Source organism: Antechinus flavipes, chromosome 2 (assembly GCF_016432865.1).
Source record: "Antechinus flavipes isolate AdamAnt ecotype Samford, QLD, Australia chromosome 2, AdamAnt_v2, whole genome shotgun sequence".
Lineage (NCBI taxonomy): Eukaryota > Metazoa > Chordata > Mammalia > Dasyuromorphia > Dasyuridae > Antechinus > Antechinus flavipes.
In genome coordinates this window covers 653085009-653111729 of record NC_067399.1, presented here as the reverse complement: position 1 = coordinate 653111729, position 26721 = coordinate 653085009, and the positions used below count along the sequence as shown (strand labels likewise).

General features: G+C 47.4%; 1 protein-coding gene across 3 annotated transcripts in view; it reads left to right on the top strand.

Annotated features, from left to right (window-relative positions):
- The window catches only part of PEAK1 (pseudopodium enriched atypical kinase 1), a 254170-nt gene that overhangs the window by 189426 nt on the left and 38023 nt on the right, over positions 1 to 26721 (top strand). For all 3 annotated transcript variants that reach the window (XM_051982512.1, XM_051982513.1, XM_051982511.1), the window contains exon 5: positions 11746 to 15007. In XM_051982512.1, coding sequence (XP_051838472.1) covers positions 11856 to 15007 — 3152 coding nt within the window. In that variant the 5' untranslated portion in view covers positions 11746 to 11855. The remainder of the gene's footprint in view (positions 1 to 11745; positions 15008 to 26721) is intronic.

Sequence of the window (26721 nt, the reverse complement as noted above, 5' to 3'; positions counted from 1 at the left end):
TGATTAATTAGTACATGTCACCATCTGGTACTTAGTGAGACTATTCATTTTTAAAATGTTGAAATTGCAGGGAATGGTGAACACCAATTAAATTCCTTTTAACTGGATTATGTTGGTATAAAGCATACATGGAGGAGGACTTCATTGGGATTCAGCATGCATCTAAAAGTACACACACCAGCCGGAAATCAATTAGAACAAAAGAAGTCAGAGAATATGCATGAATCAGTCTCGCTCTTCCTCTTCTTTCCTCATCTCTCGGTATGTGTGTGTGTGTCTCTGTATTGAGAGAGAGTTCTTTTTTCCTTTATGTGCACATTTCTCTATCTCTCCCTATGTATATCTTTCTCTGTCTTTCTGTTCTTCCCTTCCCCTCCTCATTAGCCTCTTTTTTCTTTCTTCCCTTTTTTTTGACTTTCCACTTTTCTGGTTTCTCTCTTCCTTGTCTTTCTGTCCCATTCTCTTCTGTCTCTTCTGACCTCAGCCACACTCCCTTAGTCTTTATAAAAGAATATGTTGTAGTGGACTGTGATCTGGTGAGCCCTAAGGGAATTAGTTGTTCTAGCTAGCCCATATATGTGCCTGCACATGTAAGTACATATATCCATGCAGAATACATCATGAGACTTTTTTTTACTTAACAAAACTTTCTTTTCATTTTGTTAATCATCCACATACACTATTTTTTTTTCACTCCCTCTGGCTCTTAGTAAAATTTTTAAAAGAAAAGCAATTTTGGAAAGAGAGGTGGAATAGGAAAGCGCCTCACCCTTCCTCCCCTTACTGCATCCTTCCTATAGTTATTAGCAATGTTGGAAAACCTCAAGAGCTATGTGCTCTCTTCAAGGATATAGGATGAGTAGTTGCTGTAAGGCGAGGCTCTATTTCCCAGTAGAATGAAAAGGGGGGAGTCTCCTGTGGGCTGCAAGAGCTGGGAGAGTGAGGAGGCTAGTCCCTGAGGCCATAGGAAAATCAGGGTGAGGAGGCATCAGCTCCAGATCCAGGAATATCCTGGAGGAGACTTGGCTCCTGGAGTGCCTGACTTTGGCCCATCGCCCCTTGCCCCAGACCACAAGAACCATGGCCAGTGGCTCAAAGAAAAGAGACTCTCTAGTCCCCCGCCTGCCTCGTGGTTGGGGGCAGGAGTCCACTATTCAGCCACAACAGCAGCAGATGTGTTTCTGGCATCCGGGGACAGGACACTGAACACATTTTCCCGTAGAACCATTGCTCTGAAGGGGGATTAGATTCCCTAGCACTAACCACCAAGTATAATGTTCTTCAAAGAAAAAGGCATTCTTGTTTGAAAGCAAATGACTTTGCCAAAAAACTTTTGGAGCATAAGTTTCATGATGACTCGGAGTTATTATTAAGACCACTGTGCTATCCCATACGATGATAGACTTAGAGCTGGAAGAGATCTGCAAGGTCATCTCATCCAAATCCTCTCATTTGACAGTGGAGGAAACTGAGGCCGAGAGAGGTTGAGAGTTATCCAGGACCATGCTGGTAATAAGTGGCAAGTCTAGGATTCATACCCAGGTTCTCAGGAATCTGGAGACAAATGCCACATCTTTCCAATGGAGCAGTGTTGTATTACCGGGAGCTGTTGGGAAAAATGGGAGCCACCTGACAGTGGCTGCTGGAGATCCAACCCAGAATAGAGCTCCTCTTGTGAGAGGCTGATACAGGAGACTGAGAGGCAGCTGCAGTTCTCTGACCTCTCTGACTGAGAGGCCGTTGAGTTATCTGACCTCTGTCCTCTAGCCTCCACCTCCAATTTATCTCATTCCCAGTCCGCAACACCTGTGTCAGCAAAGGCTGCCCTGCCACTCCTTCAGATGTTATGACACAGATATCACAGCTGTGGAGGTTCTCGGAGAATTGACCTGTCCCGTAACAGAGCAGGCCCACAGAAGTGACTGGACATTTAACTCCTTACTGAATGGCTCCAGAATTTTAGATTTTTAAGTTTCTTTTTATTCTTTTTCTGACATCATACCAGTATCTAGCAGCTCTTCTCTCTAGTTCTAATTTAAAGTCTCCATTTGGCCTTGGGCATGAAAACTTGATAATTAATTAAGTTAGAATTTTTCTTAAAAACCCAATGCCCTGAGGAAATGAATGGTTCTGATAATTAGGTGCCTAAGCTTTAACGCGACACCCAGGCTGGTTTTTACAGAGCCTCTCCAACTGCCTTCTTTGCTCCAGTCAGGGCATTGACTATATGGACAGAAGGTGAGATGTGCTTTTGAGGTGGGTCATTTATTTGAGGTGAGGAAGGAACTTGAGCCCCGAATTGCAATTTTTTTCACTTACTCTCACTTTGTTTTTCTCTATCAGTAGAAGGATGGCATTTTGACTTAGGTTTGCATTCAGTAAAGTCCTACTGAGGCTTACCTCTGTGTCTCATCTGTGCTTCTAAGTGCAAAAATGGGAGGTGTGCCTGACAGCCACTTTTTGGCAGCTGGAGGGGAGCCTGTTTATTTCCAGGTAGCTAAAATGACAATAAAAAGCATTGGATTTTTGTTTGAAAGAGTGCTTAAAGATCATGTAATCTCCTCCTATTATATTTGGAGAAGAAACTAAAGCTCAAAGAATTAAGATAACTTGATCAAACTCAGTGCAGCAATTTAATAGCAGAACCAAGATCCAAGTTTCCCTCCTCCCAAATGAATGCTCACATTCAATAAGAACATTTGGCTTGACACAGCAACCATCTGTTAACCCCCTAACATTGCAGTCGGTAGCCTAGTGGGAGACTACACAGGGATCGGGCGCACTTTGTGTGAAGGTTGAGTATCTTAGAGTCAGTGCCAGACAAAATGCTGGATGAAATTCCCCAGGGAACCTCTCCCAACTTGGAGGTCAGGAAGGGCTTCTTCATGAAGGGAGGCCATGAAATGGAGATAGGATTTCGGTAGATGAACCACAGCAGACGGCATTCCACATGGAGAGAACAATGATGTCCAGTCATGGCAGCCAAGAAGCTCGTAGTGGGCTGGGAACCAGAGGGGGCCAGTCTGAGGAGACCATGAACTAGGGTGACACAATGGAAGAGAGCACCAAGATGGAAGAGCCAATGGACCAAGCAGGACAGAGGGAAAGCTTGCACCGGGATGGTTGGCCCCAGACGGGCTACATGGAAGGCCTGAGCTGGACTTAGTTGACAACAAGGAGCCCTGGGAAATGCTCAAATGGCAGAGGGACAGGACTACATCTGGACCTAATGTGTCTCTCAGGGCGTTCGTGCTTGTCACTTGATGGCAGCCATCCTGCCAGCATGTGCCCTTACCTTTAAGGAAACTGGACGGTAGGTCCTCGCTGGACCCTGATAACTTTAGGAGAAGAGCATTGGAATGGCTCTTGGTGAGAACATAATATGCTTATTCATTTGTTTCTGTTCATCTCCATGAAGTTGCCTACCAGAGTCCTGCACACTATGGCCCAGAGGGGACACTTGAACCAGCCCCTCCAGTCACTTCTTCTCAGCTCCTCAGCGCCCACAGAGCTGTCTGTTTCCCTTCAACATCATTATTTTGCTTTGTTGTTCAGGCAACTCTGACTCTTCGTGTCCCCTTAGACCCCGGCATTCCAGACCCTCCCATTCTCCACTACCTCCTGAAGTGAGTCCCCATGGGCGTTGCTTCCATGACATTTTCTGTCCTTCTCCACCTCTGCCATCCCCTTTCCTTTTGCCTTCAGTCTTTCCCAATGTCAAGGTCTTTTCCATTGAGTCCTATCTTCTCACCATGTGTCCAAAGTATTTAAACTTTTCAGCTTCAGTAGTTGACCTTCTAGTGAATAGTCTGAATTAATACCTTTAAGTACTGACTGATTTGTCCAAAGGTCTCTCAGAAGTTCTCTCCAGCACCACCTCGAAAGCATCGATTCTGCAGAGCTCAGCTTGCCTTATCACCCAACCCTCCCAGCCATACAATTACTACTGAAAAGCCACAGCTTTGACTGGGCAGACCTTTGCTGGCACAGTGAAGTTTCTGCTTTTTATTATGCTATGCAGATTGGCCATTGCTTTCCTTCCAAGGTGCAAGTATCTTTTAATTTCATGACTGCAGTCACCATCTGCAGAGATTTTTGAACCCAAAAATATAAAATTTGATACTGTTTCCATTTCTTCTCTCTCTGTTTGCCAGGAAGTGATGACTAGTTGCCAAGATTTTAGTTTTTTTTTAATGTTAAACTTCAGGTCAACTTTTACACTCTTTCATTCTCATCAAGTGGCTTCTTAATTCCTCTTCACTTTCTGCCATCAGAGTGATATTGTCTACATAGCTGAGATAGTAGATATTTCTTCTGGCGATCTTAATTTTGGTTTCATATTCGTCCTTCCTGGCATTTTGCAGCATGAATTCCACACGTAAGCAAAATAAGGGGACAATATATAACCTTGTTGTGCTTATCCAATCTTAAATCAATCAAGTTCAGTGTATGGCTCTGTCTGCTTCTTGACAAGACTGGCAGGTAGATTCCTCATGAGACAAGTGAGATAAACTGGTACGACCATCTCTTTGAGGACTTCCTGTGTTTTGTTGTGATTGCTTTCTCTGTAATAACCAGTGAATTTGGCAATTTGGTCTCCAGTTCTTCTGCCTCTTCAAAAACCTGCCCATTCTTCTCGTAATTCTTAGTCCACATATGGATTGAAATCTAACATGCAAAATCTGAAGTTTAATCTTGCTGGTGTGTGAAATGAGCACAGTTGTTCAGTAATTTGAACGTTGCTTAGCATTGCCCTTCTTTAGGATTAGGACATAAATTAATCTTTTCCATCCACCGGCCACTGTTGCATTTTCCAAATTTGCTGGCATATTGAGTGCAGCACCTGTCACAGCAACATCTTTTAGGTTTTTAAATAGAGGGAATTACATAACTTCCACTAGCTTTATTGTTACCAATGCTTCCCAAGACCCACTTGACTTAATTCTCCCGGATGTCTGTCTTTAGTAATTATACCATCATAGTTATCAGGGAAGCTAAGATCTTTCTTGTATAGCTTTTTTGTATATATTCTTGCCACCTTTTAATCTCTTTTTCTTCTGTTAAATCCCTACCATTTTTGTCTTTTATTGTGTTCGTTTTTGTATGAAATGTTCTCTTGATATGTCTTAAGATCGCTTGTCTTTTCTATTCACTTGTTATCTTCTATTTCTTTGCATTGCTCATTTAGGAAAACCTTATCTCTCTTTGCTATATTCTGGGATTCTTCATTCAATTAGATATAGACTTCCCTTTCTCCTTTACCTTTTCCTTTTCTTCTTAATTCAGCTAAGTATAGCCTTTAGCCTTTATCTCTAGCTGCAATTAAAATGGGTGAGGAGACTTTTTTCTTTCAAAAATATTTTTTTTATTTTAATGGTATATTATTTTTCCAATTACAAGTAAGGATGGTTTTTAACATTCATTTTTATAAGATTTTGAGTGCCATTTTTTCCCTTCCTCCGTCTTACTGCTCCCCTCACCAAGACAGCAAGCAACCCAATATAGGTTATACATGTACAATCAACTTTTAACATATTTCCATAGTAATGCTGGTACAGAAAAATCAAAATAAAAAGGGGAAAGCTATGAGAAAACAACAACAAAAACAACTATTTTCACCCTTTTGTTACGTTTTTGTTGAAACTTTTTTTTTAACTTTTTCACTTAATGATTCTTTTGCTCCCTTCCCTGCCTAGATATTGTACATTGTACTCATGATTCTTCAACCATACCATTTAGAATCAAAAATGGTAGCCAGGTATATTGATATATGTAGTCATACATTGATAGATGTATTCATACATTTGTAATGAGAGGTGATAGTCTAAAATGTTGGAAAGTCAACAAACACTTATTAAGCATCTGCTGTGTGCTAGGCACTGTGCTAAGCACCGGATTAAAAAAAATCAGAACAATCCCTCAAGTAGCTTATAGTCTAATGGGAGAGATGACAGGCAAATAGCTATATATAATTAAGGTATATAAATGGCAAAGTGTAGGTAATAAGAGGTTTAAAGCAGCACCAATATGGGAGAGTAGGAAAGTCTTCTTGTGGAAATGGAGAATTTAGCTGGATCTTGAAGAAAGCCAGGGAAGCAAGAAGCAGGGATGAGAATAGGGAGAATTCCAGGCAGTGAGAATGGCCAGTGAGGAGACGGGGTATTTTGTGCAGGCGAGGGGGCCAGTGTCACTAGAATACCTTAAAGAAAGATGTCAGACTGGGAAGTTGAGAAGGGCTTTAAAAGCCAGATAATTTTGTATTTCTTATTGAAGGGGATAGGAGCCCCTGGAGTTTATGGAGTAGAGCGTCACCATGGTCAGATCTGGACGTTAGAAAGATCAGTTTGCAGCCAAGTGGAGGAGAGTCTGGAACGGGGGAGACTGGCAGTAGCCGCGGCCTGCCCAGAGGCGGGGCAGTAAAGAAAAGGGGGCAGAGATGATGTTGTTCGCCTCTTGTTTTCAAAGACGACCAGTGACATCGCAGGGATGTTGGAGGTTAGGGAGGCAGACTTGTGCAAAGTCATCAGCCTCATTCTCTTCCTGAACCATTAAGTCCAGTGCAAGACACAAGTCAAGACTGCCGGCGGTGGCCCGGGCTGTAAGGGGTGCCCTGGGTGCCTTGGGTACTGGACAGCTCCGCGTCCTTCGCAGCGCCCGCTTCAGGCGCCCTCGTGGCCGTCGGAACAGATTGTTCTCCCCCAGGATCCATTCTGCCAGGGCCAGGCCTGTAGCTCACCCTCGGCACGCTTAGCCTGTCTGCCAGTTGAGTTTTAGTGGGCTGTGACCCCTGAGTGCTCCAGCTTCTTGGGGCCACAGGCATAATTGAGTGCGGCTGAAGCCCAAACATGGGTGAGCAGCCCTGAAAGGGATTCGACAGTCCCCACACCACAAGTGCTGGCCCTCCCTGAGTACCACGTGTCCCACCTGAGCCTCCAAGGACATGTGGGAGAGTGCCGAGGCAAGATTGACAGGGCACGATGGCAAAAGACCGAGGAGGGAATGAGAGGGAGCTGAGAACAGCCTCGAAATTGTCTGCTGTGTAGGTAGAGAAGTGAGACTGGAGGTCAGCCAAGAGTTTGGGGCCGAGTGGGAAGGTTGGAGAATTATCCACACAGGGATGGTGAAAGCCAAATATGACAGAGGAAGAGAAGAGGCTCCAGAACTGACGCCCGGTGCCAGCGGGCGTGACCTGGGAAAAGATCCAGAAAGGGAGACAACCCCGGTGCTCAGTCAGGTGGGGAGAACCTAGAGAGAAGAGAGGAGCAAGGGTCGGGGAGTCTGGCACCTGAGCAAGCTGATAACTGGAGGGAGCAATTTCAGTGGAATGATAAGGGTAGAAGCCGTTGCAGGGAACTAGGAGGCAAGTGTGAGGAAAGGAAGTGGAGGCCCTAGTATAGACGGCCTCCAGGAGAGCTGCAGAATGCGGGCTGGCGAGACAGAGGGAGCAGTGCAGGGTTGTAGGAGGAGCTACAGTGGGATTCTCACTAGTTTATGGGAAAATGAAGTCAGCCAGGTCACTGGCTTCCAAGTCAGAAGGATGTGGGGCCAAATCCCACCTTTGACCCATTCTTGACTGTGTGACTGGTTAAGTCCCTTACCCTCTCTAAGATTATCGATTGCTGAGCAGGTACCGGATTTGCACTGGGGGGTGAGGGGTGCCTGGCAACTTCTCTCCAGATAAAACAAAAGCTCTGGTGCTTCCCTCTCCTGAGTCTTCCTTCCCCCCAAAATAGGAGTTCAGGGAAGTGCTGGGAATTCCTACTAAAAGTAGGAAAATCCATTCTCTGAAGAACTGTTTTTTAAGGTAATGGCCTTCTTCTCACTCTTTCCTCCACAGAACCTTCCCAACTTCTTGTTCTGGGTAAGAAAGTGCAGTCCAGCCCTCAGACTGATACACGGCAACCTTCTCAGTTTGCTCTTCGTTGTTCATTTTCTATAGCAAACCTGTTCATTCTGAGTGTATTCAGTGTTCGTTTGAACCCTGACTGAACTGAATTGTTTGGATTTATGCAGATACTTTCTACCTAAATGAATGACTGTCACAGGGATGGGGAAGGAGGCTGAGCACTTAGCAGTATTTCGCTGACTTGAAATTGGACCATGATAGAAGCTTCCCTGGGGACATCCCAGTCACTTCCCAAGCCTGACTGCTGATAGTGGGGTTACTTGAGGATCCCTCAATGAATGTTTGCTAGGTGCCTGCCTATCTTGGACATTTCACAAATTCCGACTCACTCTCCCAATTAATTCCTTAATGAGGACATTTTTGCTATATTTACTTTTCATACTTTTACCAAGTTAGGGATAAGCTCTTTGATTAGAAAGGCCTCATGGTGAGCCATAGAGAAAAATAAAAACAAGGAAAATAGAATTGTTCACAAATTGCTTTCTGGCCTTTTCTTTTCCGTCAGCTTGATTAAAAACATCACAGCAAGTTTTGCTGATGGCTGATCCACCAGCAAACAACAGGATCTGTTTTCTTGCTCCTTTTTTCTGTCTTCCTCATCTTCTCTTCCCTTTCCCTCCTCATTTGTTAAGGTTAGGGTTAAGCAGCAGTTTCTTCTCCCCTACCTTACCTTTGCTGTCTGTGTTTCCCTTTTTTTTTTTTTTCTCTATGCTTCTAGAATCTGCCTAGCCTAAAAAGCATAGGGCAGGATTTTGTGAGACGTGGGCTCTCCTAGCAGCGCCAACACTTCCTGGCTGTGTAATAGGGCAAGTCAGCACATCTCGGGCTCAGTTTCATCATCCCAATCCCCACACTACCTTCTTCCCAGGAATGCTGCCCTTAGCAAAGAGTCAGCTCCTGCCAGACCTCCGATCCAGAGAGAGGGAATGTGTTCCATTCCTGGGAGGGGAAGGTGCTTGGCATCCCTGTGAGCCTTTTTGTGTTCCCCATACGTTCTCAAGGTGGGTTTTGCCTCCCTTCTAACTTTGTTTTTCACTTCCTCCTCTCCACCCTTTTCGTCATCTTGGAGAAGTTTTGGCAGCTGGGGGAGGAGTTGGGTCAGCATTTCTGACTGGGGCACAAGAAAAAGGCCAGGATCCTGACGTGGGACTGCTTGTCACTTTTTCCTTCCCGTTTTAAAGAAGCAGCTAGTCTGTTCCATTACAAAATGTTCACGGGGCCTTCGGCTTCTAAATTTCATCCGCGAGACGTGGAAATAGAGAAGAACATCTGGAGAAAACATGTGGTTTTGTTGCTTATTGGAAGTCTTGTTAAAAGCCTGTGTACGGCAATAAGGATGAAAAACTTGTTGGCTCTCGTCTCGATTCTGCCACCTTTTCCTTTGTGAAGTGACAGATTTTGTAGATAGAGATGATGGCCTCAGGTGGCAGCACTGTTTGGGAGGCAGCGTGGCAGCCCCATTCCCCATCCTTCTCTATTATTAGCAGATTCTCCTTGGGTGCCTTTAGGAGAATCCTCGGTATGGTATTTAATAGACCACCTACACACTCCTCCAACTCCCTGAGCTGCCTTGGGACTGCGGAACGCCAGCCATTTGTACCAACCTGTTTACTGCTGAGGCAAAAATGGGACGCTGGTTCAGGGTTATTTGTTTCTGATCTGGATGAAGCAATAGAATGGGAGAAAATGAATGATCGGATTGTCAGTGTCTCTGTAGCAGGAGAGAAACTTCTGAAAGTCTGCCCTGGTCTGAAGAATGGAAATCTGCCTCTTGAAGAGTTTCTTCGGCAGCTTTATTAGTAGAAAATATTTGGCTTGCTGGGCTTCAGTCCTGAAAACTGTCCCAGAGCAGAGAGGATTTCAAAGGCTTTTTCCTGATTGCAGAGAAGGCTTCGGACACTTCCAGGCTGGATGGAGCACCCATCATCCCCGTTTGCCTTGAGAATGGAAGGGACGTCTGCAGAGATAGGGGAGCGTTTTGCCTCCTGCGATTCCTGCCGATGAGCTAACGGGAGCCCATCACGGGGAAGCCGGTGGGACGCCTCCCGCCCAGCCCCGTGAGAGGGGCCCGCTCCAGCTGGGAAGGCAGCCACGTCGTTCTCAGAGTCGGCAGAACCGGAGGGCCAGGGCGGGCCAGATCTGCGCCGACAGGCCCTTTGTGTCACCGAGGCTTGAGGAGAGTTTTGACACAGCCTCCAAACGTAAGGAGCCTCTGCAGGGAGACCCCGGCTGGCTGGCTCTGGAGGCTCTGGAGCCCTTCTGGGCTTAGGCTGCAGCGCCACCTGGTGGCCCGCAAAGGTGTCTGCGCAGCCTTCCTTGGCCTGCCTTCTGGTGGCAAGGGGCCCCCTCCCTGCTAGGGCAGCTGGGACTGGCAGCTGTCAGCAGCGCTCGAGCGTAGTGATGGACTTCTGTGGCCGTGACACTGACAAAAAGGGGGGCTCCGGCGAATCCCACTGGGCGACCGTATCGATGACCCGATAACTGCTCGTCCGCCCGGCTTTCTGACTGAGGGAATCTGCTCCCGTGCTAAGTGGGGGGAGTGTTGTCTGGGGGGCTCTGCCAGCCCGGCCCGGGGGCCGTCTCCTCACGACTCTCCAAGAGTCATTTAAGTTTGGTTAACGGGACCCGGTAGAGGGGAAGCAGGGCCGGGCTTGGAGTCAGGAAGCACCTTATCCAGCCCTGGCTCCTGATCTTACTGTGGCCATTAGGCTTTCTCAGGGGAAGGAAAGAAACTACGTTCTGAACCTTCTTTTACAGACAGCCTCCCTTCTGTCATAACCTGCCTCTTAATTATTTCCCATTTATCATAGATGCAATATATGTAAGATATCTTTTGTACATGTTTGTTTGCTCATCATCTCCCCCATCAGAATGAAAACTCCTTGAGGGCAGGAACTTTTGCCTCTTTTTTGTATCTCCAGTTCTTCATATGCATAGTAGGTGCTTAATAATTGTTGATTGATCGATTAAAAGTACTCTGTAAATGTGAATGGTTAAATTAGAGCCTATACATTTTCATAATAAATTTTTTGAGGGGAAGTGACATCATCTGCTGCTGGTTTTTTTATCATACCCCTTGACACCATGCTAGTTATACAGTAGGTGCCTACTAAGCATTTGCCAATTGTCTGATTGATTTAGCATCAAATGATAAGTGATTTGAACTTGCAACAGAGTGGTGATTGTTTTTTCTGTGTTAACTCCCTGATACCAAGCGAAGAATAAATTGACGAGACTTTAGCCCTGCCACTGGGGTTTTGCTTGTTAAAGCTCATTCACCTTCCAATCTGAACATTCATAAAAGGAAAGGGCTTTACAAGTGCTATTTACAGGTACTTTACTGTCTAAGCTTTGGCTAAATAAGATCCACTTTTCCTAGTTTGCACCGAGAGAGAGCTTTGCTAAACAGCTGCCCTCCGGGTCCCTTCCCTAAAGCGGCAGCCGGCAGTATTTCTGAACCTGGAGCCTGGGGTTTTACTTTTATGGGAGCGGGATCGGTTTCCCAGCCATTTTTTAGCTTGACACCAATCTGCCCACGTGTATCACATGTAAAATCCAGCGGAGGAGGGATTGGAAGGCCCCTGTTGAAGCTTGTCACCCAGTATCTGCTGGAAGTTCAGTGTCAAGCCGGTATACGCAGTAAGTGGCACAATGAGAAAGTAAATAGAATATGGGATGCTCCGCCCTTCCGAGTGCTCTCCAGCAGAGGCCAAACTTTTTTTTAAATCCCATCATAAAAATGTTAAGCATTTAGTAGTTGAGTGAGTTCTTGCAGGTCACATGATCCTTCTGCCTGGGCCATTCTGATCTTCTTTGCTTGTTTTCCCCTTCTCCCCCAGATTGATGACTACTTCAGAGAGCTGCTATGATACACAGGGAGTGAAAACTAGCGGATGAAGACCTTGCCATGCACTGAAAGTGGAGCAGCAAGCACGAAGCTCCGTGAAAAATGTCTGCTTGTAACACCTTCACTGAACACGTCTGGAAACCCGGCGAGTGCAAGAACTGCTTCAAGCCCAAGAGCCTGCACCAGCTGCCCCCCGCCCCAGAGGCAGCCCCCCTCCCCCACAGTAGCATAAAGACCAACGCAAACCACAGCAACAACCACCGAGTCCGGGGCACGGGCAACTTCCGGCCCCCCGTGGCCAAGAAGCCCACCATCGCCGTGAAGCCCACCATGATGGTGTCGGGGGGGCAGAGCCTGAGTGCCGAGGCCAGCACCCCCGAGCACTGCGAGAGCAAGCCGGTGATCATCAGCTGGACCCGGAACAGGGTTTCCCTGAATAAAAAACCACTCAACAACAACAACAACAACGAGGAAGAGATTGAAGAGTTTGGTCACGTGCCCAGGCCTTTTGGCCCCAGTGACAGCGTGAGTCAGGTAGCAAACAACAACAACGGACTGACCGAAGTGCTGAAGGAGATTGTGGGCTTGGATCCCACTCCTCCGCGAACAGGCAGCGAGAGTAACTCAAGGGAAACGTTCCTGGGGAGGATCAGCAGCTGCTACAAGCGGTCCCTGGAGAGGCAGCTCCCTCCCAGCTGCATGATGGGGGGCGGGAAGGACCCCCAGAGCAAGCACGTCATTTTGAGCGGCAGCACAGAAGTGATCAGCAGCGAAGGCGGTCGGTTTTGTTACCCAGAGTTCTCCAGTGAAGACGAGAGTGAGGACGACGCGTTTTTCCGCAGCGCGCACGAAGAGCACGAGAGCTGGGACGAAAGCGATGAGGAGCTATTGGCCATGGAGATTCGCATGAGGGGCCAGCCCCGCTTTGCGAACTTCAGGGCCAACACCCTCTCCCCCGTCCGATTCTTTGTGGGCAAAAAGTGGAACACTGTTCCCCTGAGAAACAAGTCTCTCCAGAGGATCTGTGCGGTGGATTATGATGACAGCTATGATGAAATCCTGCACGACTACGGGGAGGACCCCGTGATCCCTTATGGGCAGGAAGGCCCGCAGAGCATGGCCTCCTCCGGCTCCACATCCCCCGAGTCGTCCTTAACAGAAGAGTCTCGCTCTGGGACAGCCAGCAGCTCATCTCACAAGCTCTGCAATGGAGGGACGTCTCCCGGGAGCCCCAGGGACGGTAAGGAGATGGAACCAGGGGAAGCAGAGTGCGAAAACGCCGACCATCAGCAGCAGGTGAAGGACACGGCCGGTGCTCCAAAAAGCCCCACTCACGTTTTAGAAACCCACAAGGCCGTGCTCGCGCTCCGATTAGAAGAGAAAGATGGCAAGATTGAGCTTCAGGCTGAGAAGCAAGAAAGCAAAACCCCTACAGACGCGGCTGGGCAAGCAGTGACTATAAACTTAGTGCCTCTCGAAGAGCGAGCAAAGCCATACCGAGTCGTGAATCTGGAACAGCCCGTGTGCAAGCCCTATACGGTCGTCGATGTGTCGGCGGCCATGGCCAGCGAGCACCTGGACGGTCAGACCGAGAGTCCCAAGAGCAAAAGCACGTCATCCACTCCAAATTCCCCCCTTATGTCTCCCACCTCCACGGCAGCACAGGGAAATGCTCATTTCAAAAAACCCAGCACCATCCGATACCAGGAAGTCTGGACATCCAGTACGAGCCCACGGCAAAAGATACCCAAAGTGGAGCTGGTCGCTGACGGCGCAGGACCGACCGTCCCTCCGAGGAAAAACTCCCACAAGTCAGCGCCCACTTCCCCCACAGCCACCAGTATTTCTTCCAAAACGATCCCGGTGAAGTCGCCCAATCTGTCTGAAATCAAGTTCAACAGTTACAACAACGCCGGCATGCCTCCCTTCCCCATCATCATTCACGACGAGCCGACGTACGCGCGAAGCTCCAAGAACGCTATCAAAGTTCCCATCGTGATCAACCCTAACGCGTACGACAACTTAGCCATCTACAAAAGTTTTCTGGGGACCAGCGGAGAGCTGTCAATGAAAGATAAAACCACCAGTGTCATCAGCCACACTTACGAAGAAATCGAAACGGAATACAAAGTGGCTGAGAGTCCCGCCGGCAAGCCCGCCGACGCCTCTCTGGGCAAGGGGCGCTCAAGCAGCACGGAGCACAGGAAGGGCTCGGTGGCCCAAAAGGTCCAGGAGTTTAACAGCTGCCTCGGCAGAGGCCAGCCCTCCCCCCAGAGACGGCAGGGCTCTGCTCAGGGCTCCCCGGCACGAGCCCAGAGAACCGCGCAAGAGCTCACAGCCAAGACCGAAGCCGCTCCGGAGTCGCGGCCCCCGGGCAGCAGTGGCAACCGGGAAAAGGCAAGCACCGTGCTCTCCCAGATCGTCGCCTCGATCCAGCCTCCGCAGTCCCCCCCGGGAACCCCCCCCTCTGGCCCAGAAGCCCGTAGCATAGAGGAGCTGTACGCCTTGCCTCCAGCGGACGACACCCCCACGAGTCCTCCCACAAGGCCAAAATCTCTCTTTGCTGCTGCGCCGCCCAGCCATGAGAAGGAAGCCGCCCCAGCCCCGGAGAGCCCCGGCGCCCCTGGGCCCAAGGAGCTGCCCTCCAAGCCCACCGCCTGCCAGTCTTCCCAGTACACAGCCGGCACTCCTACCCCAAGCCCCCAGGCTGAACCAGGGGCTCCCTTCCCCCCGCCACGCTCCACTTCCTCCCCGTACCACGCGAGTAACCTTTTGCAAAGACATTTCAGCCACTGGAGCAAGCCCACCAGCCCCACCAGGTCAACCGAGGCCGAGGCCGTCCTGAGCGCCGAGGGCAGGAGGACAGCCGACGCCAAGCCCAAGCGCTGGATCTCGTTTAAGAGCTTCTTCCGCCGCAAGAAGACGGAGGAGGAGGATGACAAAGAGAAGGAGAGAGAGAAGGGGAAGCTGGTGGGCCTCGACGGCACGGTCATCCACATGCTGCCCCCGCCTCCCGTGCAGCGCCATCACTGGTTCACGGAGTCGAGGACCGACCCCAGCGAGAAGCCGTCGATCGTGTTCATGTACAGGTGTGACTCTGCGCAGGGCGAGCTAAGCTCCGACCCGGACAAGCCAGGAGTGGAGCGTGTCGTGATTTCGGATAAAAGCGAAATGGAAGAGAAGGTCCTGCGGGATGCCGAAAAGAAGAAAAGGAGTCATTCTTCTCCAGCTCATGTTCCCAAGAAAATTCTCAGGTAATCTATTTAGATTAGCACCATCTGCTGCTTCGGCGTAGAATGCAAAATGGGCCGCCAGGACGGGGGAGCCTGAATGCCAGGATGGGCATAGATCTCGTAGGTGTCCTCAGCAGCTGTTCCCTGGTGTGGAGCTGCAGGCTCTAACCCACATCCGTCTTTAGAATTGCCTTCCCGGATTAGCATAATATTAGAAAGACCTGAGCATCCCGAGCAGGCCGTGGGCTCTGCCTCTTCAGCCAAAGCAGGTCTGCCCTGCCCTGCTGCCCCCTGGGAAAGCAGAGTGGGTCGTTGGAGCAAAGGCAGCCGGGAAAGAAGCAGTCAGCAGCATGTGAGTGGCAAGGGGCAAGCAGATAAGGGCTGGGGCGGGTCCTCCCCGCTTTGGCAGTCAGGCCACTCTTCGAGACGGGGTCCCAGGTTTTCATAAGCGCATTCTTCCCTGGCCAGTTTGCTTCCTTTTAATGGGGGTGATGGTGGTTTGATAGCTGTCCTCTTCCTGCTAGACGCCCCATTCTATCAGTCCTCCCCATTCTGTCAGTCCTCTCGGTTCTGTCAGTCCTCCCCATTCTGTCAGTCCTCTCGGTTCTGTCAGTCTTCCCCATTCTGTCAGTCCTCTCGGTTCTGTCAGTCCTCCCCGTGTTGCTTAGAACCAAAGGAAAGGAAAGCCAGCCAGCTCTGCTGCCTAAGGGGAAGGGAAAAGGCAAAAGCAAACGGGATCGGGCCTGGGGGTGCAGGCGAGGGGGGAATGTTTCCTCGTGCAAATTCTTCCCAGGGTTTTCCTTTCTAAAAGGTACAGCAGCGAATATAATCAGATTATAGCTGAATAAGGTTTTTCTTCAGCAAATGCATTGTTAGGTTTAATGTTGGATGTTTGGATCACCAGCTTCTTTTTGGCAGAGTATTCCATTCACAGACACAGACAGCAACCCGCTGCCCCTAAGGATTCTGCACAAGAATCTGACTAACATGCTGGAGACCTTTCTCTGGTTAATAAGCAGCATGGATTGCATTTTCATTTGTGAGGGCACACTCATTTGTGGTTAGGAAACACAAGCCTTTCCCTATTCATTTTCTGCTCTCCTGAGAGAGACCTAACGCGGGTTCCCCTGTGTTGGGATGGCCCGGCCCCACCCTCCGCGCTAGCTCCCTGCCCTGCCCGCGTTCTCCCCAGTGTAGATCAGACCAGATCACCAGGAGGCACATCTCATATCCACCCAAAAAGAAGGAGTTTTTGCTTCCAAATTTGTTCTTTGAAAGGTGCGACTCCTAAAGCCTCATGAAGGCTTAATGTTCTCCTTGTGGTCAGGCCCACGAAGGCCCGTGAGCTTTTTTGTTCCTGAAGTGAGCGCAGTCCCGGAGTGGTGAGCAAGCCAACCGTTCCCAGGGTTCCTGGAAGCCATTCCACAGCCTTTGTTTGGGGTGAGAGCAGGGGCGGGGAGGGGTCCCACTGGTGCTTGGGTCCAGCTGGATTGGAGACCGAAATGGGAATAACAAAGTGCTCATAGGATTGAGATCAATGAAGGGCCTGGGAGCTCACGTCCCCAGCCCTCATCGTAGAGCTGGGGAAGCAGCCCCTCCGAGGTCACAGAAATGCAGTGGCCAAGCCGGGTTTGAATCCAGGGCCTGTGACTCTCAGCCCCGGACCCTCGGTGTTCTTCAGGAACTCTGTGTTTCCCTGGAGAAAAGCCATTGAAGCCCGCATTAGTAAGCCTCACATGGGGCAGGACGGCAGATGGCTTATACAGATCGATCCATTGCTTTACTTCTTCATTAAGTTGGGTCGAGGTGTATTATCCGTGCCCCACTCGACAGAGCTTGCAGTTAAATAAAGTCCCCTCATTTGTCCTTTACATGGGGTTGGGTTTGGGGGCTTTGGATTTTGTCTTGTTTTGTTTTTGTTTTTTGTAATTCCTTTTATTGTGTAACAAAGCCTATTAATTCTGTTTTGAAATGCCACGTTGGGACAATAATTCAGACTTGTCGAATCTGGTCTCTTTTGGAACTGTGACCCCGGGAGGGGGCGCTGGTCTCAAAGGGCCCCACGAAAAGGTGTCTCAAACCGGGCCTGGCCATGGCGCCGCTCCCTGTGAACCGTAGTAAGAGTTAGTATGGAGCACTTTCTGTACAGTTTGCAAGGTGGAGAGAATTTTACAGAAACCCCTCCAGCTCCAGACTCTTTCTAGCAGAATGCTCTGCCGTGTGACGAGGAGCCAGGTTTTACAAAGAAGGAAACTGACCGAGCTGGGCTTCAGCTCCAGTTTTCTGACCCAAATCCCTTTGTTCTTTCTGCTCTGTCTCAATCCATCCTCAGTAATGCTCCGAAGTGAAAGCCCGGTATGTGCGGGCTGGCCTGGGAGGGCGGGCAAAAGTCCTGCCCTCCTGCCTCCTACTGAGGAGCACTGACTGTCTGCAGACCGTCCTAATAACTACAAGTGGTAACTTAAATACTGGACATCCCTGTGAGCCTGGGTGCTGGGAAGGCCCTGGCGGCTCTAATAAGCAGGTCCCCTGCTTCCAGTGATGGGAGCTGCTCTCCTGAGAATACTCGTGCTCCTTTTATAAGGTTCTAATTGTTAATTACATTAGGCCCAGACAGGCTTCTCCGCGGTGCTGACTCCCTACTCCTGCCTTCTGGGACCAGAAAGAACCGTCATGGCCCCGCTTTCATGAGCTAACTCTCCGGAGGCCTGACGCTCTCAGTGCCCCCAGGAGGGTTCCTGTGCCTTCCGGAGTGGCAGCCACCAGCCTTCCTGGGAGGCAGCGCCCGGAGCTAGCTAGCAAGCAGAACTGTAGCCTTCCTCCTTTACCTCTGTATGCCCCAATACCCTTGGAGGTGAAGGAATACAAACACAAAGATAAAACAAACTCACCGAAGCAGTCTAAGGTAGAGGACGAGAAATACGCACAAAAACATAGATGGAACACATGGCAAGTACCTGAATCCAGATAATTACAAGTAATTAAATGCATTAGTTGGGGAGGGGGATGATGGCCGTGGGGAATCGAGAAAAGCTTGTGCAGAAGGAAACGTTTGAACTGCATCTCTAAGGAAAAGCAGAGTTCTGTGGCCAAGGGCAGGAGTAGTGCGGCCCAGGCGTGAGGGAGGGCCATTACAGAGGCACCAAAGCCAGCGTGGAGGCCCAGGGAGGAGGCCACGTGGGCAGGACTGTGCAGGAGAGGAGGGTCTTGTGGAACTGTTAGATAAGTTGGGATCACAGTATAAATGTCTCACAGAGCTGAACAGAGCCATTTGTCCATGATTCCAGAGGCTCTAGGGAACCAGCAGAGCTGATAGAGTAAGGAATTTACTTGGTCAGATCTGCGCTTGGAGAAAGGACTTTCCCAGTGATATGTGACTTCTTATGTTAGCAAAGAATAAGTCAGAAATGCAAGCTCTACCTGCAGAAAGGTGAGGGGTATGTTAATTCTTTCCCACAAAATTGTTGAACAGCGTTGCCTAAATGGGCACCCAAGTTGAAATCAATACATTTGCATTTTCACTAATTATCCTATTTACTTAGATGCACACTTAGTATTTGCTTGTAGCAACTTGGAGAAGAAAAACATGACTGCCAAATGCCAACGTTTGTGTTTCCTGTTTGATGACAGTGTAATCATTAAATTATCATTCCACAGCTGGGAACACACTGTTGAATGAGATGAAAATAAGGGTTTTTCTATAAGCAAATTAAAATGCCAAAGCTAGGCTATAGATAGGAGGAGTTAAATGTGGAAAATAATGAATTGTCACCGTGGCAGAATCTGAACTCAATCATTCAAGGAAGAGGCAGTCTGACAGAGCTTTCCATTCTGGGTCACTTGGTCAAATTTGATTCAAAGACCTGTTGGTTGAAAGCACTTCTGTCCAACCCCTTTATGCCAATTTAAGTGTGTTTAGTAGTTCTGAGAGAGACTGAGTCAAGAGACCCAGATATAGGATCACAAGTAAATAAGATAGGCATTTATTAAGTGCTGATTTCGCCTCCGGCTCCAGGGCAAGCACTGGGAACACAAAGAAAGGCTAAGGACAATCCCTGTCTTTGAGGAGCCAACACCTCCGGACAAACAAGTTATGTATGGCAGTAACCAGAGAGGGAAGGCTGGAATTGAGGGGTTAGGGAAGGCTTCCTGGACGAGATGAGGTCAGGAGTTGGAGCAAAGCAGGGAAAGCACACAGCCAGTGAATATGCCCGAGGTCAGCCAACAGTGAGTCTTGTTCAAGGAACAGCCAATAATCCAGATCACTGTATCAGAGCATATGAGGAGTGGGGTGGAAGGTGAAGAAGACTGGAAAAGTAGGGAGGGAGGGAATGAGATCATGGGGGGGCTCTGACTGTCCAATGGTTTTCTAGGTGGTCCGGGAAGTAGTACCTGGACCCCCCCCCCAATTGGGAGCAGCAAGGAATGGCAGCGTCGGGCCTATGCTTGGGCATCTGAATAGAAGCTGGACTTTCCGAGGAGAGGGTCTTGAGGCAGACAGACCCACTGTCAGGCTGATGCAAATTGCCAGTAGAAGGGGAGTAATGGGAGGCAAGAGAGAGTGAGGAGGTGAAGAAGACACGAGCTGGATGGGCCTTCCTGGTAATGGCAAAGTTGGAAGGGGAGAGGACTTGGGGGAAAGATAACTGAGTTACATTTTGAACATGTATTTTAAGGTATCTGTAGGACACCTGCTTCTGGAGGTCAGGAGAGAAAATAAAGGTGGATAAGTTTATTTGAGAATCAACATTGAGATGACACTGGACTCCCTCACTCCAGTGCTTCCAAGTGACATACTACAGGCGGAAGAGAGAAGAGGGGTTAGCCTGTGGGATGCCCACAGCTAGAGGGTATGGCAGGTCCGGTAGGATGGATAACCAAGGACCTAGAGAGAAGAAAGCATGGAGAAGAAGGGCATCAGAGGCTGCAGACAAGGCCACAGCAATGAAGATTAAGAAAAGACCATTGGGTTAGATAATTAAGAGATCACCAGTAACTGGAAAGGGCAGTTTTGATGGCATTATGGATCCTCTTGAACAAAGAGAGTAAGAAAAAAGAAAATAGAAGAATTGGTTGTCAGCTGCCTTCTCAGGGTTCAACACTAAAAGGAGGAGAGAGATTAGATGGATCTCACAAGGAGAGAAAGATTAGGGGTTTTTGAGGGTGAGGGAGACCTATGTTTGTGAGCAGTAGGGAAGCAGCCAGCAGACCAGGAAAGGATGGAGAGAAGGGAAAGAGTGGGGATGGCAGGGAACAGTCTGTGGGAGCAGCCAGCATGCAGTGGGACCATTTGCATTGATAAAGGAGTTGGAGGAGCAAGGAATGATAGACTACAAATAGGTGGTGTGAGCTAAGGAGAGAGTAGAGGCAGTCAGTGGTTGCCTGGTTTTCTCCACCTCCGTTCAGCAGCATTTGTGTAGGCACAAAGGCAACAAATGTTCAGAGTGATCCAAGGCTGAGGCTCCCAGGGCAGTCGGCTCTATGATAAGGACGCCAGGAACTAAGAGAAGAAGACAGTGTGATGTTCAACTGGTTCATCATGGGGTTAGATGGGAAAAGGAGGAGAAGAGGGTCTGAGAAGGGAGAGGACTGAGGGGCCATGTGGACAAAGCAGGGTTTGGTCATGGAAGAGAGAGAGAGAGTGGTGGAAGTCCATTAGATAAGTCAGAATTCATGAACACGGAGATGGTGTATTTTATGGGGATAGTAAGATCAAATATATCGCCATCTTTGGATATGCCTGAGGTGGAGTGAAGAAGTAAGTCACGGAAAATAAGTCAGTGAGCTCAGGTTAGGGCTTTGAGGGGGTATCAGTATGTACATTGAGATCTCCTAGTGTGAGGGCAAGAGGAAAGAAAGGGAGTATATGGTATCTCTGGAGACACTCATTTCCAGGATTTTGATCAGGGAGTCAATGTGAACCTCAAAGAAGAAGAGGTTCCTGAATGATAATGGTAGAGCAATGGAAATGGTGTTGGGGAGCAAGGAGCATTTCACTTCCCCCATCTCAAGCGGTGAGGAAAATGCAGCCAGTGCTAGGAGAGATGGCCACAGAGATTGTGTCATCAGGGGGAAGGTCAGTCTCTTTGAGAACCAGAAAAGGAAAAAATTGTGAAGGGGAAAGAATTGAGATGAAAGCAAGTTTATTGTCTATGGAGCAATCATTCCAGAGGGCACAGTGAATGGCATAGGTAGTTTGGGGGTAGGATTTGGGCTGAGTTGATGGGAATAAGGAATTGGGCTGTGGGGGATGGAGAATGCTGTTTGGATGGTGACCTACGAGATTTCAGAATCAGTAGAATGGAGAGAGTATGATCAGAAAACAGTTTGTTAATCATTAAGTGAAAGATAATTTCAAGGTTAATAGTATGCTCTCTGGGGGAAGTTCTTGCAGAATCTTGGGCAGTTCAGGTGAGGGGACAAATACTTAGAGCATGATGGATGTTACTCTCCTTCTCCAGCATGGCTTCCATGGGATTGCCATGCAATTACTTTCCTATTCACTGCCAATTTCTGGTGCAAGTGCACCTTAGACATATCCCTAAGCTACTCCATTAGAAACTTCCTCTAAATTCTCATATGCTCCTGTTTTTCCCAGGAATTTCATTCATCATTCCTCTGCCTCTGACCCCAGGACATTTTAAATCTCTTGAGATATTCAGAATTATCCTATATTTCAGGAAGTCTTTCAGAATTCTAAGAGGTATACCTGAAGGCCCCATCACCCACACATACATATATCATTCTAAGGGGAGAGGACCCACAGGTTATAAAAATGGATATAAGTCGGGACGATGAGAAAACTGAAAAGAGAAATCCAAACATGGAAACTAATTATTGTATCAGACAGTGACCATTTTGAAGGGCTTAAAGCTTTGCTCTCATCTGATCACATTTTCAAGGGTTAAGTTTGGAATTGTTTTATGTGATTATGGCCAAGATTCTGATATTTCCAATTTCAATGCCTGCACTATTAAGACAGGTCTTATCAAAGTCATCCTTTCATCCCTGAGGCTGTGTTGGCCTCCGAGGATCAAATTCTCATTTCTTCTAAAGGGAAGAAGCTCTAGACAAGAGCTTTCATATCTTGTTGCTCTCCTGAATCTCTTTGCTTTTGTGCCAAAGAATAAAATTTAGGGTCCATCAGCATTTATAAAGAGCACATCTATATTTGCTGACACGGTTTTCCTAGAGTTTAGGGCAGGTCACAGAGTCCTTGAATTTAATTCAGAAAGAATGGTGTTTTAGAGAAACTCTGGACTCACTTCCTAATTGCAGATTGTAGTAGAACCGACTTTTATGTGGACAGTGCCAGGAGCAGGCCATAATTTCTGTCATTCATCTCATTGTTGATCAGTGTTAATAACTTGGGGGACTGGCTCAAGGATATATAGGATCTTACGTGGACCACAAGAGTAAGCAAGTTTCAACCTCGGAAACAGAACCTGTTCGTGCTGCCTACTCCTGTTTTGAAATGAGTAGAATTCACTCTTTCAACAGACAATTAGGAAGGAGGAAGAGCCTGTTGTGCTGGGATGATGATACAAATGGGGAAGACATAGTCCCTGTCTTCAGTGAGCTTACAATCTAGTGACACTTAAGATAGTAAAGGCACATTTTCTATTGCCTGAAATTTGGTAGAATGAAGGGAGAAGGGAGGACACAGCCTCTCTGACGCCTTCCTTGTAGGGACAATACAGATATTTCTAGTCCTTTTTCCATACAACTGGTAGAAATCATACCAAGTACCACATGTGTGATTGATATTAGTGATGCTATAGTAGTTTACATAGAGTTTCAATATTTTTTAAGCCCTTCATGTACACTTGTACAGTTGAACCACACATCTTCACAAACAGTTTCTGACAAATTTTTAGGGCCTTTTTTTGCAGATTAATAACCATCTTGCAGAGATCAGTTGAGTAACCTACCTAAAGTCACACAGCAAGTTAATGGTTAAACCAGGACTAACCCGTCAATTTCTTGACTCCAACACTGCTGAGCCTTATCTAGCATATTATTAGTATAATTGTTCTCAAACATATCACTGAATAATATTTGTTGAAATATTAGGGATTTCTGGTTAGTCTGGTAGAATTGAGTAAACCTTTTACAAATCAGTCTTTACTAAATTTAGAATGAATATGCATCTAATAATAAGTGCCTTGGTGATCAGGGCTGATTTATCAACCAACAACGTCGATATTTATATGTTCTCTTCAATGCGTTTTATGTGAATTTCTTAATTAATCCATACTCGTGTAAATGTCACTCTCCCCATTTTCCAGTTGAGTAATTGGATAAGGGGCTGGTTATTAAGAAGAACTGAATTTGGATTTCAAACCTAGTTCCTAACTTTATCCTTAAACTAGGCCATTCTTGGACTTGGCCATCATCTAACTTAGCGGGAACGTGAGATTGATTGAAATAGTCAGACACCATTTAAAAGGCTTCATTCTGTAGACAGACAGTTTATCCCCACGTGGTTTTTCTGTGATTTGATTTATTAACACAGGGGAGTAGGATGGGACTGAAAAGAACAAAGCCATTAAGTAGCATGGAGATTTTGTGCAGTGCAGTCCTCAGAAACCAATCATTTACCTCATTTGGGAGAAGTAGCACTGACTTCCTAGGGAAATGGTCACTTCTCCTTCCCCCAAGTAAACACTCCACGAAGCTAGAGAAGAAAGGCTACACAGTTGTGGGCCAGGTCTTGTTCTCCACAAAAATGGCTGAGAGGCCAGAAACTACACAAATGGAGATGTTGTGTTCCTGGCAAGGGAGACAAGAGTCCCACTGTCCTTGACTTGGGAAAGCAACACTTCGAGCCTCAGGTTTAATTTTAGACACCATGTTTTTGTCAGAGTAGGGGGCAGCCAGCATGGTGAGGGGACTGGAGATAATTCCAAATAAAGAGCCATTGATGGCCAAAGAAAGACAGACCGCAATGGAGAGTGGGGACAGGGGCAGACGTGACAGCTGTTTTCTAGTATTTGAAGTATATTATGTGGGAAAGTTCCATTTTCCATCACTGCCTTGGCGTACCATATCCCCATGACAGATTCACTCATTCTTCCTCTCCACCTCTTAAGTCTTTCCTGCAGAGTTCACCTCAAATGCCCCTTCAAAAAAGGCCTTTCCTGCTCTCTTCAGTTGCTCCCACTCCACCTCTGCTACACAGACAAATGATTTCATATTTATAATTTCTATGTTCTCATGTTGCTTCACTCCCTATCACACATCCACCAAATGGAATAGAACCTCCTTGAGACCAGGGGAGAGTTCATTTCCCATTTCATCCCGGTTAACTTACACTGTGCCTGGTTTATAACAAGAGCTCGCATATTGGTATTTATGGATTGCAGAATTAAGAATAACAGATAATTTAGACCTCATGCATGTTTGGAAAACCTTCCCAGAAATTTATAAGAAGTAGAATGTTCTTTACCAAAGGAAAAGGAAAAGCTTTTTCTAAGTAGGATTAGACTAGATGGCCTCAGAAATCTCTTGAGAGTCTATGAACTCCACCAAGGAAATGGTGGGCACCCCTCCTACCCATGTCCCAGGAGCCTGGTGCCTCGGTGGAGCTGAGAGAGCCGGCAGAAGGCTGGCAGGCTGGCTTCCGGACTCATTGGAAAGTACTGTGGAAGAGTGGGCCTTGGAGAAGTCAGTGGAGGTGTAAATGGGACTGTGCAGAGGGAAGAAGAGGTTGGATCCCGGCATGAGACACATCGTAGGAGTCTAAGAGAAGGTCAGGAAGCCCCAAGATGGTGTCTTGGGAGATTGTGGAAGTAGGCGTGGTGAGAGGCCCCGGCCTTGCCCTCGGAAGCCTTGAGTTTGAATCCTGTTTTGACGCTGTCTGGTTGTGTGATCCGGGCTGTATCACGTAGCCTGTTTCTCCTTTCCCTCATGAAGGAAGAATGCTATTTACCTGACCTACTTCATAGGACAATTGAGAAGGAAGATCTTCACCAAACAAACAAGATCTACATAAACAAAAGAGGATGGAGAAGACCTTGAGCACCATTCAGGGCAGTGTGTCCTGTGATCTGAGTCCTAGACCTCGATCAGCCTGCTTTACCTTATAAAGCAGAGTGCCGGCCTGGGCTCAAAGCCCACCTGAGACTTTCTGGCTGCAAGTAACCTAACCAGTCAGTTAATTAGCAAGTATTAATAAGGGTTTCCTCTATAGTAAGTACAAAATTCGTCCCTGGGCCAGTTTTGCTCTTTGGTAAAATGAGGGGGTTGGACTGGACCCTCAAGTCCATTCTAGCGTGAATCAGGGATCCAATCTGCCTCACCCAGGGCCACGTAGCCAGAAAACTGGAAAGAGCATTGCAGGAGACCTGGATCTCAAGTCTCACCATTTCACCTTCCTAATCGTGGAACCTTGAATATGTCGCTCGTTCTGAGCTTCACTTCAAGAAAATGGTGCTAATGTTCCTTCCAGTTCTGATATTCTGTGATCCCAGGTGGTGGATTCCAAGTCAGATCTTCTCATTCCAAGTTCAGTGTTCTGCCTCCTACACCGGCCCCTTTGGGTTAGACAGGAGCCACAGTTGTCCTTCAGGGACAAAATCCTCTGTCGGGGGTAATTCTCTGATTCTCCCACGTGGTCAGCCACACATTGAAGTCTTACCCAGGTATCACCATTGTAAGGGATACTTTTTTCTTGTTGATTTCCAGTTCTCATCGTTTTCTAACTTTTGTGCCATCATTCATGTCATATTGAGGCAGGAAGCAGATGGACAGGCTGTCTGAGGCTCTGTCTTCCCAGGGTGAGTCAGAGAGATCAAACACAAGGCCCAAAGCTCCAGAGCAAACTCTTCTTGGGAAATGGTTTTCTCAGTCCATGTGCAGCCTGCCGGGGTCCTTCTCCAGGGGTTAGTGGCCCTGTTTATATTTAAGTTTGATCCCACTACTCTGAGCTAATGACATTCTCATTTCCCTTATTAATAGTAATTAGTAGCACACTTTTCAGGCACTCCTGGGATCCCTGAACACTTTCCTCATCATAAGATACAGAGGGGAATCCCTGCTTTATGAGGAGGAGGAGCCCAAAGAAGAGGAAGAGCCAAGAACAACCTAGACCCTATTTCAGAATCACTTCTGGAAGTCCATTTAGATGCTACTCTCTGATTTTATTGAAATCTTCCTTTGTTGCAAAATGTTTTGGGTTTTGTTTAATCAAATCCATCTAATTTGTCTCCTATAATTTTGTTTGTTTGCGCAGCAGATAAAATTGTATCCGTCTTCCCCTCCCCTACACACATAAAACTGAGATAAATAACATCTTTTTCTTTTTAGTTTATTAATGATTTCTTTTTTTATGTTTTCCTATGATCTAGCTAGAATTTATTAGAGTAGATGGTATGAGGTAAGGATCTAATATACATGAGCTTTAGATTTCATAAGATTTAAACACCCAAATTTTCTAGTTTCAAGTATTTCTTTATTATTTAGAGCCATAGAGGAAGGGAATCAGAGGGCCCAAGTTTTATTCTCACCATGATGATTTAGGGAGCATGTCTTTATCTCCTTTAATATCTCCTACAATGGAATGTTTTGAGGATGTTTGATTTGATATTCCTGTCTTAGATGCTAGTCTCCCTCACGAAGTGAGGGCATCATCAATGTTTGTTGAACTGAACTGAATCTAGTGCCAGAGAAGGCAATAGCTCATGGGGCGGGGGCGGAGTTGGGGGGGGGGGAAGAGAAGGGAAGGGGGTTAACCT